Genomic DNA, 11,874 nt, shown 5'->3' on the forward strand with positions numbered 1-11,874 from the left:
GGAGGGAGGGAGGAAGGAAAGAGAAGAGAAAGAGGGAAGATAGGTGGAGGGAGAAGGGAGGGGGGCAAACAGGAAGGGGAATAAGGAGGACACAGGGAGGAAGCTGGGAAATCTTCCTGAAGATGTGCTAAAGAATGAGGTATGCACATCACATATTTTAGTGCCATCCCATGTTACAGATGGGGAAACTGAGGCTGAGAGAAACTCAGATATTATCACATATTCTGTGAACGTGTCAGGGCTGGGTGTGAACCGAGGTCAGACCTCCTTTGTCACCATGGCGTCCCTCTAACTCACAGAGGAGTCCCAGTATCAGGGGTGCCACCTTTCAGCCAGCTGGCCTGGCAGCTACAAGAACCTGGGACACAAAGGCCCTGATAACCCTGTGCTGTTTTAAACCACTTATAATCTAGAGAGGGGTGCGAAGGAGGCAGAAGGGCAGGAAGAGGGCAGTGGCAATGGGATGCCCGCCTCTGGCTCGCCTGGGAGAACAGGGATGGCTGCCAGGGCTCCGCCGGTGAGAGGCTGACCACGCATTCTAAAGCACTGGACTTGGCTTCATGTCACAGGTACTTCCCATAAATACCTATCGCCCACACCTTTCTGCCTGAACTTTCTTTTTTTCTGGCCCGGGAGGGGGTTACCTGAGGCTCTACACCTCTGGGAGCCCATCTGGCCCCTTCACCTCAATTGGTTTGGTAGGTTTATCCCCAAGTCCTCTGGAAAAAGGAAAAGCTGATTATAAAATGCACTCAGCATTATTTTCGATCTGCAAAACACAACCTATTCCATGGAGCTTACCCCTGAGTCTCCACATGCTGTCATACAGTCCAAATCCCGGCTCCGCCCACCGTGAGAGCGCATGCTCACAGCGGAGGGGCTTCCTGCCCATGTGGGCAGTGGACGCATTCTCTGGAATACTTTCCCTGGGCCTGTAAAGTGGCTTTTTGGATTGGAAAGTCACAGTCTACTTTGCACATATCCTGAAGATGCTCTCCACCCCTCCAAACATAGAACCTGGAGTGTGCTTCCCCTGGGCCACCTTTCCTTCCTTTCCCGTGCCTTCCTTCACTTCTGGGAGCCGGAAAGCACACTGCAGAGACAAAAAAAAAAAAAAAAAAAAAAAAAAAAAAAAAAAAAAAAAAGGCTGTGGGACAGAGGGCTGGGCATGCCACCACAAGGAGACCAGCCGCACCAGAGGCCACTATGGGACATTCTGGAGCAGAGCTCAGGAATCCCATAGTGTCCCTGACCCCTTCAGCAGCTGGCAGGAGCTGGCCAGACACTGGGCCCATTTCCTGAGCCCCTGCCCAGACTAGAATCTACTGGGACTTAAAAGCACTCTCTCTGGGCTCATTGGAGGCAGGCAGAGGCCTTTTATTTTTCTCTCTCTACCCCAGACCCCGGTGTGCAGTAAAACCACCAGTAACTGCTCTGCAAATGTTCAAATTATTATGTTTATTTGAAGTGAGATGATGGAAAAGCTGGCCTGGCTGATTTTGGACCGAGTGGCCCATCACAATACCTGAACAAGCAGTTGTGAGGGTGGGGCCTGGCACACCCCTGGAGCATCTGGTCCAGGCCTGTCCTATGGCTGTGCCCAGCTCGAGCTCTGGAAGAGTCTCTCTGAGGAGCAGGGCCTGGAGCTGGGCTTGCAAAGCCAGAGCTACCACTAGAAGAAGGGCTGGGCTGGAGCAGGATCAGGAGAGGAGACCCGACAGTCCAAGGGGCAGGGTGCACGCAGCTTTCAGGCGCAGCCAGAACCTGCCGGCAGACCCCAGGCCACCCACGAGGCCACAGGGCAGGCCTCACCAGGAATGACCTCTGGTGTCTGAGGTGACCTTTTATTCCCCTAGATAATAATGCGTGCCATCTTTTTAAATGAGAAGTTTTCTAAAGCAAAGAATAAGCATCTACATCTTACAAAAAAACCAAAAAAGGAAAAGGGATCCTATACCAAAAAGTACTTCCTTCTTCCAGAAGGAATTCTGAGTCTCAAATAAAGAGAAGATCTTCTTTTAATATTGTTTTTCTTTCTATGTAAGAGAAGCAGACATTATTATTCATGACTATCAATCAATCTGCATATGTAATTATAATTGCAATGCAATACATATGAATATAATTTATATGGACAAGATCCACTTTAACCTAAGTGTTTCCACTAATTTTACTAATAGGTTTTTAAATAAGTTTACTATCCTGTGTTCCCACACAGAGTTTTGCTTGCTCTCAGAAGCATTTGTTTACAAACAGCACTGGCTTTCCTTTCAATTCAGAGAAAACGCCCTGTCCAAGTGACACAGTGACATCATCATCATTCAGCAGTCAAACCACCTGTCCTTTTGAGGCATTTCTCTGCATCATTTACAGCAGTTCACCATAGACAAAAATGTTTTATCCGAGAAAAGACAATAGAACAGGAAGCTGAAAAAGACACTTTTACAATAAAAACATTCTAAAAAAAGTGATTTTTGTCTGATTACATTTGGAATTGGAATTTGCTTCTATCCAGACCAGTTACCAGTCCTCAGTCCATAAAACCAGCACTTCCAGAGGAAGGTTCCAGGCATCACAGTGCACAAGAAATATCAGACTTTAAAGTGCTCTGAAAATGAATTGACTCAAAGAAATAATACGGACTATATTAACTGCTGAATTCTACTGGTGACAGAATGAGTTGAGGCTACTATAATTTAGAATAACCTTAAAAACAGATACATTTTAAAGTGTTCCAAAAGAAAAATACTGTACTTGAAGGTATTCTCGCAGTGCTGAAGGCTCACACTAGTGTATTTCCAGAGGTGACAGTTTTAATAGTCATATTGGAGACGCTTAGTGACCTGTGAGCCATGAGTTGCTCCCCTAAGCTAAACCGCAGTAAACTCTAAGCTCCTCTAGAAGTAATATCTATTTACATGTGAAGATTTCAAATTCTCAGGTATACATGAGTGCACTGTGAGATGATTAGGCCCAGACCTGTGAAGACACAAACAGATAGATTTTAGACCTTTGTATTTAACAACTTATAAAACTTGAGCTTAAAGAGATAAAATTAGTCTATTCACACACATGCATGGGCATACATGTGCGTGTGTACACACACACACCATCCAAAATAGGGTGCTCCTGTGCCTTAGAAGGATAACACTGTACTCCTAGCAACGCAAAGGTGCTTCTTTGGACCCATCCCCTCCTCCCTTGTTAATTGTTTGTGGGGCATCTGCAGCCTCCTTACTAGGGTCTGGTTGCTCTTATAGATTGACAACCAAAACCATTTGAACCCATACAGCTCACCGTATACATTAACAGGACTTTACTCATTTAGGACACTCTTACCCACGAAGATGAACTCACAGATAACCTTTTTATTCACTTCAGGAATTTTGCAAAAATCTTTTTCTCTATCCTAACACTAGACTACTCAACTTACCCTCTTTAGAAAATACACCCATGTCTCAGGACAATATAGACCATCAAATGACTACTTAGTTTTAAAGGGTTTGTTTGAAACCCTCCCCCACCCGTGTCCAGCAATCCTAAAACTATTATGCCACAAAGTTGTCCAATCCTAATTAAGTGGCCCCAAAACAAAGACCTGCCTTAAACCAGACCAAAAAACCTCATGCATGCCTTTGTCCTCCTCTTCTGAGATGCCACTACACCTCTACCAATTTTTGATGTTCCACACTGAGGTAAGCAATAAATTTAGCTTTGCTCTATGAATGGGCATCTTTTTTTTGAGACAGAGTCTTGCTCTGTTGCCCAGGCTGGAGTGCAGTGGGATAATCTTGGCTCACTGCAACCTCTGCCTCCTGGGTTCAAGCAATTCTCCTGCCTCAGCCTCCTGAGTAGCTGGGACTACAGGTCCATGCCACCATGCCTGGCTGATTTTTGTATTTTTAGTAGAGACGGGGTTTCACCATGTTGCCCAGGCTGGTCTGGAACTCCTGACCTCAAGTGATCTGCCCAACTTGGCCTCCTAAAGTGCTACAATTACAGGTGTGAGCCACCATGCTCGGCTTAAACAGGCTATTTTGGTAGTATTTTGGGGGAGCCAACACTCAACAAGGTTATGGAGCTATCTTTGAGAATTTAATGAAAGCCATGAGGACAAAATGCTTACACCCCAAATTTGGCATACATAATTTCAGGGGTTTCACTTCCAAAATTAAGCTATAGGAAAACTAAAAAGAAAAAAAAAAAAAAGAAAGAAAGATAAAAGTAATAATTTCAGGGGCTTCACAGCCTCCTGGATCTGTGACCCTCGTCATTACACGGTCGATAATTGTAGTAAGAACCCTATACTATAGGAGAAGACATTGGTTATCTGTGGTTTGCCAAAGGCTAGAATCACAAGAATCAGACTTTTAGGGTCAAAAGGAACTTTCTGGATGATGAAGCCTAACTATTCCCTCACCTACAGGCTGATACGCAATTGTCGAATCTGTGGGAGAATACCTGCATTGATGGGGCACTCGCTACCCCTCCAGGCAACTAGTTCCTTCTGTGGCTGTGGGCAGAGTGGAAACGAGAGCTCGGCGAGGCTGACCAGGCCCAACTGAGCTTACTCTGAAAGCCTTCCCTCTACTTCAGAAGGCCCGTCACCCCTCCTTTCTCCTCTCACACACACGAAAAGAGAAGACCATCTCTCTTACTCTGAGGGTATGATCCCATGATCCTGAGCAGAAAGCAGTTCCATCGGGGGAAACTCGTAGAGTGCTAACGCGGTTTTCATGTCCAAACAGGATGGAGACCCGGGACCCTTTGAGAACATCCCAGACGTTGATAGTGTAATCATTGTATCCAGCAAACAGCAGGCGACCTTGAAGCAGGGTGAGATGATAGCTGTTAAGCCAGTTGCTTGCTTCCTGTTTCTCATTACATGACCGTCATTCACTCACTCATTCAGTAAGCAGTGATTCAGGCCCACTGAGTCCTAGGCACTGTGCTTTACCTTGAGGATTTAAAGGGGAGAAAGCACAGTCACGGCCCGTGGTGGAGGATGTGGGGCCGAGAGGAACAGATCACTGTAGCATCCCATGGTAACAGCCATAATGCAAGTGCTTTACACACGTAAAGTGCTACAGGACCAGAGAGGAAGGGGGATCAAGGAGGACACTGCAGACACAAATTATTTCTAGTCATTTGCTAGTTAACAACTTGTAAAACTTGTTTAAAGAGAGAAAGTTAAAGTGACATTTGAGTTGGCTCTTGAGGGTTGAATAGGAGTCCGTGATGCAGAGAAGGCAGGGAAAAAATGTTCCAGGCAGTAGCAGGAACTTCATGTGCAGTTAGTCTAGGGATGTGTCTGGGGAAATCGAGTGGTCCAGGTAGTCAGCCTGTTAGCTCTGCTTTAACTTTCTATTTTGCTTTCTTTTTTTGACATGATCTTTCTGGAGCTATGATTTTTCACTAGTAACTTTCCACAAAGGAGCCATGAGCTTCAGGGCACTGAGAAGGGACTCATTTTATTTTTTCCCTTTGAGTCAGAGTCTCGCTCTGTTGCCCAGGGTGGAGTGCAGTAGCACGATCTCAGCTTACTGCAAGCGCCATTTCCCAGGTTCTTACTGCAAGCGCCCTTTCCCAGGCTGAAGCGATTCTCCTGCCTCAGCCTCCCGAGTAGCTGGGATTACAGGCATGCACTGCCATGCCCAACCAATTTTTGTATTTTTAGTAGAGAAGAGGTTGCACCATGTTGGCCAGGCTGGTTTCGAACTCCTGACCTCGAGTGATTGCCTGCCTTGGCCTCCCAACGTGCTGGGATTACAGGCAGGAGTCACGGTGCCTGGTCAAGGAGGGACTCTTGCTTAACCTCCACCTTAGAGAAAAGTTCCCTTTGGGGCATGAAGAGAAGCAAAGACTGGGGAGAAAATGCCTGAGAGCATTGCAGAAGTGAATTTCTGACACTTCATTGCCTTGAAGGACAGCATTAGGTGAGTACACAGCCTGCATTTCCCCCTGGAGTGAATGGGACTAGAGGAAGTTGCCTGGAGCAGGGCAAAGTGGGAGGTCAGAAGCTCAGAGGAGGAAAACTGGTGCAAATGTGGATGATTTTGCATACTGGTCCACAGGAAGCTCAGTTAATGAAAAGGAACTGAGTGATGGTGGAGCGCTAGTTTCATTCCAGTCCCGTCTTACAGTCCCGAGAAAAGTTTCTGAAATAAAATCTTACCACTGAGGGAGAAGTCCACGCTGGATGCTCCAAATATGATACTCTCTTTGGAATAGATGGCGACTTCCCTGTCTGCCCGCAGGTCATAGAGGCGACACTGGGGAGCAAATAAATAAAGCAGCACTTACTTCTGGCTTCAGTTTGGTGATGTGATGACCACAGAGCTACAGGTAGGTGCTAGTGACTTGTGTAGTTTAAAGGATGAAGGAAAAACTTCTTAGTTTTCCCTACTGTTATTTCATCCTTTAGTCCTGACTCCTATTAATTCTATTAGTCAGTAAAGAGATTCCTATTAATCTCTATGAGTCAGTAAAGAAATGACAAATATAGCAATTTCTTCAGGTATAAAAACAAAATGAGGCCCCACTTTTTTTTTCTGATAAAGGACACATATTCATTGTAGAAAATTTTGAAATATTCAGAAATGTATACAGAAGGAAATGAGGGTCACCCTAAATCCTAGAGGTATTTACTAATTTTGAGCTGTTTTCTTCAGTCTTATTTCTATTTTATGTGTGTATCTGAATGGGCTGGATGTTTCATTATTGCGTCTATTAACATTAGGTTATATGTACTTTCTCATATCATTAAAAGAAAACTTGAAAAAACGTTATGAACATGGTTACTGAATATATCAGAATCTAGCCAAATCCTGTTGTTTTGGTTGTGTTTAATTTTTCTCTTTTATAAATAATATTATGATAACTATTCTTATATAAAAATCTTTACATGTGTTTCTGGTATTTTCCTTAGATGAGGTAAGAAATAGAATCCTTAGAAGAGTTATCAGGAAATAGCATGACCAGATCAGAAGTAGAGATGTTTTATTTTATATTTTATTTTATTTTGAAATGGAATTTTGCTTGTCACCCAGGCTGGAGTGCAGTGGCACAATCTTGGCTTACTACAACCTCTGCCTCCCCGGGTTCAAATGATTCTCCTGCCTCAGCCTCCAGAGTAGTGGGGATTACAGGCACCCGCCACATAGCCTGGCTAATTTTTGTATTTTTAGTCTCATTTACTAGAGACGGGGCTTCACCACATTGGCCAGACTGGTCTTGAACTCCTGACCTCAGGTGATCCACCCACCTTGGCCTCCCACAGTGCTGGGATTACAGGCATGAGCCACCATGCCTGGCCAAGTAGAGATGTTTTCAAGCTCTTGATTCATATCTGCCCTGTAGGAGGGTGGTGCCAACTATCCTGACCCCAGGCTTGTTCCAGGCTCCCCACCAACCCAACCTCTGAGCATTTCTTTGCTAGTCCAAGTGGCAAAATGGGCATCCGATCACTGAAAACTTAAAACATACATTTCTTTGATTATGGGTGACTTTGAAAACATTTTCAGGTGTTTACTTGCCATTTTGGATTTACTGGTTTGTAAATGACCTGCATTTTACCCTCTTCTTTAATAGGAGTGTTCGTTTTATTGCTTATGTAACCCTATTCATAGCTACAGGATTTCAACTTGGCCTGTACTGTATGTGGCATGAATTTTTCCATGACGTATTCCCTTATATTGTTATATATCTTTGACATACAGAAGTTTTAAATTTTCATTATTTCAAAACTCTCAATCTATTCTTTTGTAATTTCTTTAGCAGAAAATTAGAATGGAAACCATTATTTCATAAGGTATTTGATATTCTGAGGGCAACAAGAAAATATTTTTTCTCTTGAAAATAATTTGGCAATCAGTATCAAAAGCCTTAAAACTGGGTCTATTTGTGGCTCAGCAAGTTATGTCTGAGAATGCTAAGGAAATGATAAGCAAGGTACAAAAACACTAACAGTAGTGTTTTTAACAGAAAAAAAACAACAACAAATAAACCTTGATAAGACTCAAATGTCCAAAAATTGAAGACAAATGTCACGTTCATAACATGGAATACTACTCAATCATTAAGAAAATATAATGGAGAGAAATGTTTATCGGCCTGGGAAAATGTTCACATTCTGTTAAGTGAAAATGCCAAATTATAAAGCATTTTGTTTGTCAAAAAGAAAAAAAGTCATAAAGGAATTCATCCAGCTATGATTTTTCTTGGGTAAGGAGATCAAGGTAATTTAATATTCCCCCAAATTTTCTTCATTGAATACTCATTACTTCTGTAACCAGAAAAATAGTTATTTTCTAAAAATAAGTTAGCAGATCCCTCTATTGAATAGGAAAAGCTCTCAATAACTTAGAAACATACCGTAGCATCATCTGACCCTGAAGCAAAGGCATCTCCACTGGGGTAGTACCTGCAGAGAGAAAGTACTTTATCTAGGGTGGTGATTCCCGACCCTGGATGCCCATCAGAACCATGCTAGGCCCTTGGAATCAGAATCTCTACTTCTAGGGACTTAAGGAATATTTGCAGCAGAAGACAGAAGAGGAAGCTCATATGTCAGGCCCACTGACTTCTAGTTTTCTTCCCTGTTAGTGGGGGACAATGACGCTGGCCTCGTAGAGTGAGATAATGTGTGTTGATATCAGGCACAGAACACACAGACCCCCTGTAAATATAGTTTCCCTCAATCACATATCTAATTCCTAAGACTTGGCCCAGAGCTGAGGGATAAGAAAGGGGGTGTGAGCACAGACACGGAATCAGATGCACAAAGCCACATTGGATGTCTGCACTGACCATTTACTACCTGCGATACTTTTGGCAAATGACTTCCTCTTGCCCAGCCTCAGTTTCCTCATCTGAAAAGTGAGAGTAATAATGCATATTTTTTGCTGTGAAGTTTACATAAGACAGTCCATGCAAAGAATCTGGCATGGTGCCAATTAAAACACATTCAATAAATGATGATTATTACTGCTATAGTCATTCTCTTCTCAATGATTAGTGAGAAATATGGGTCCTAAATTATAATCCAGAGGCAGAATGAGAGCAAATGTCTTTAAACCCCTCCACCCTGCCTCACCCAGCTGTGTTCCCCACACCTTCCATTGTTTGTTTTTTTGAGACTGAGTCTCACTCTGTCACCCAGGCTGGAATGCAATGGCGTGAACTCGGCTCACTACAAACCTCCACTTCCCAGGTTCAAGCGATTCTCATGTCGCAGCCTCCCAAGTAGCTGGGATTACAGGCACATACCTCTATGCCTGGCTAATTTTTGCATTTTTAGTAGAGACGGGGTTTCACCATGTTGGTCAGGCTGGTCTCGAACTCCTGACCTCAAGTGATCCACCCTCCTAGGCCTCCCAAAGTGCTGGGATTACAGGCGTGAGCCACCACACCTGGCCTGTTTCTCCTTTCTTGTACCAGTGACCTACCCTATAGCTCCATAAAAGCCAGAGGAGGAGCAGCCCTTTAAAACAGCTAAAGTTATTCCTCCTACCCGCGGGAGGGGAGAGTCAAAACATTTGGCAAAGGAGAGGGAAGCTTGACTTTGTGTGACTAACTTACACTGGCCTGAAAGACGGGGATGCAGAACAGAAAAGCTGGATGGGAAATGTTAGCCATTCAGCTCTGCCCCAGTCAGTCTATCACGGTGTGGGCACATTATGTTTCTGAAAGCATTACGAATTCATGGAGTATCTGACGCGTCCATATTCCAATGTCAAAATGATTTCTAGATTAAATACCATTTGGGGCCACATGGGCTATGATTTCCTTCTGCTGGTGGGAAGTTCAGGGACCACGTGTATTATCTTCCAGGTAATATGTAGATTATCTGGAAGAGACTTTTTGTGCCCCCAGTGTCCCCTCTCTCTCTCCTATAGCTATGGTTAAATAAAAGCAGGATTTTTTTGAATGGCACCAAACCCAGGGGGTGCTACTGGAATTCAGTGGCTGGGCCACAGGGATGGTAAATGTCTTACATGGAACATTCCCTTACAATGAAATGTCCTTCCCAAAATGCTAATAGTGAGCCCCACTGAAACGCTGGTTTTTGTTTTTCCTGGGCACATGGCAGAATGAAAACTATGTTTCTAGTCTTCCTGTAGCCAGATGTGGCCATATGATCATGTTCTGGCTCATGGGATGTAGACAGAAGCGATAAGCGCAACTCTCCTCTACCAACCAGCTGGAAAGAAGGCATGGTGGTAGGCCATTGGGGGCGGGAGAGGGAGCACCATCCTAGGGAGTGGGTTGCGAAGACAGAATGAGCTGTCATAGCAGCTCAGATTTTAAGGTGAGAACAAACTTCCATCTGGTTTAAGTCACTGTTATTTGGGCTTCTCTCATACAAGCCCATGTCCTAACTAATCCAGTGTACCACGAAGGGCATGCTAAGAGAACAATGACAATGCTCAGTATAACCTCAGCCTTGGGCAGACATGGTAGCCAGTGTTTGCCCTGGAAGAAAATCAAAAGGTACCCTGAACATGGCCCACTGAATCAGTCCCTGTAGCATCCGTCAGATGAGTCTCAGCGCCAATTTACACCATTCCATAAAATAACTTAATTGAAACTGCATTCACTCTATGTAGAAAAATGGCCATTTAAAATTTTAAGTTGCAGTGTTCCCTATCAAAAATTGGGTTTACGTCTCCATTTATCAACATCTTTTATTTCTCCCATTAAGAATTCATAAATAGTTTAAAAAGTTTGGTTACCACCGTAAGATTTTCTCTCTCTCTCTCTCTGACTTCCTCAGTGCAGGAGATCGATGAGTAAATTGGCCATGCAGTGTGGTCCCCCTCACACAGGAGGGCACCTAAGTCAGCCCTGGAAACCAGGGGGCTTCCTGGACAGAGGGAAGCTTAAGTTGAAAACTGATGGTCAAAGGAGGTTAGAGGCAGAGGGTTCAGGGGAGATGAAACAGCTCAGGTGAGAGAGTGTGCATTTTATTTTTTTATTATTATTATTTTGGAGAAAGAGTCTCACTCTATCAACCAGGCTGGAGTGCAGTGGCGTGACCTCGGCTCACTACAACTTCTGCCTCCTGAGTTCAAGCGATTCTCGTGCCTTAGCCTCCCAAGTAGCTGGTATTACAGCCATGTGCCACCATGTTTGGCTAATTTTTGTATTTTTAGTAGAGACGGGGTTTCACTATGTTGGCCAGGCTAGTCTCCAACTCCTGACCTCAAGTGATCCACCCACCTTGGCCTCCCAAAATGCTGGGATTACAGGCATGAGCCAGAGTGCCCAGCTGAGTGTGTGCATTTTAAAGCTGTACATTGGCCCTCCATAGCCATCGGTTCCACACTCATGGATAAAATCAACTGCAGATTAAAAATATTCTAAGAAGGAAAAGGATTGTCACATCTGTACTGAACCTTTTTTCTTGTCGTTATTCTCCAAACAATACAGTCTAACAACTATTTACGTTGCATTTACATTTATTCGATATTATAAGTAATTGAGAGATGATTTAAAGTACATGGGAGGATGTGCATAGGCTATATGCAAATATTATACCACTTTAATTTTATTATTTATTTATTTTTATAACTTCAGCATACCCTGAGAAAATACTACATAGTTTTATGTAGGATTTTGGTATCTGAGGGAGGTCCTGGAACCAATCTCCCATAGATACCAAGGAATGACTGTACTTTATTAATACATAGGGGCTTATTTTTGTGGCTTTATCTTCTATCTTGCATTTTACTAACTTCACTTACTATCTGCAGTGATTTTCAGATTGATTTCTTTTGATTTTCTAGGTAATTACTGCATATTTACAACAAGTGAGAGTCTTTCTGCTTTTTTCCTTATCCCACATTTGAGGGCAAGGAGTACTACTAAGTACGT

General features: G+C 43.6%; 1 protein-coding gene across 1 annotated transcript in view; it reads right to left on the reverse strand.

Moving 5' to 3' along the window:
* Positions 1-2,422: 2,422 nt before the first annotated feature.
* The window catches only part of GNB5 (guanine nucleotide binding protein (G protein), beta 5), a 32,446-nt gene continuing 22,994 nt past the window's right edge, over positions 2,423-11,874 (reverse strand). The window contains exons 7-10 of the mRNA XM_011928632.1: positions 8,374-8,422; positions 6,176-6,272; positions 4,659-4,825; positions 2,423-2,979 (exon numbers count right to left, since the gene is read on the reverse strand). Coding sequence (XP_011784022.1) covers positions 2,968-2,979; positions 4,659-4,825; positions 6,176-6,272; positions 8,374-8,422 — 325 coding nt within the window. The 3' untranslated portion in view covers positions 2,423-2,967. The remainder of the gene's footprint in view (positions 2,980-4,658; positions 4,826-6,175; positions 6,273-8,373; positions 8,423-11,874) is intronic.

This window comes from Colobus angolensis, unplaced genomic scaffold (genome assembly GCF_000951035.1).
Source record: "Colobus angolensis palliatus isolate OR3802 unplaced genomic scaffold, Cang.pa_1.0 Scaffold78, whole genome shotgun sequence".
Taxonomy (NCBI): Eukaryota; Metazoa; Chordata; class Mammalia; order Primates; family Cercopithecidae; genus Colobus; species Colobus angolensis.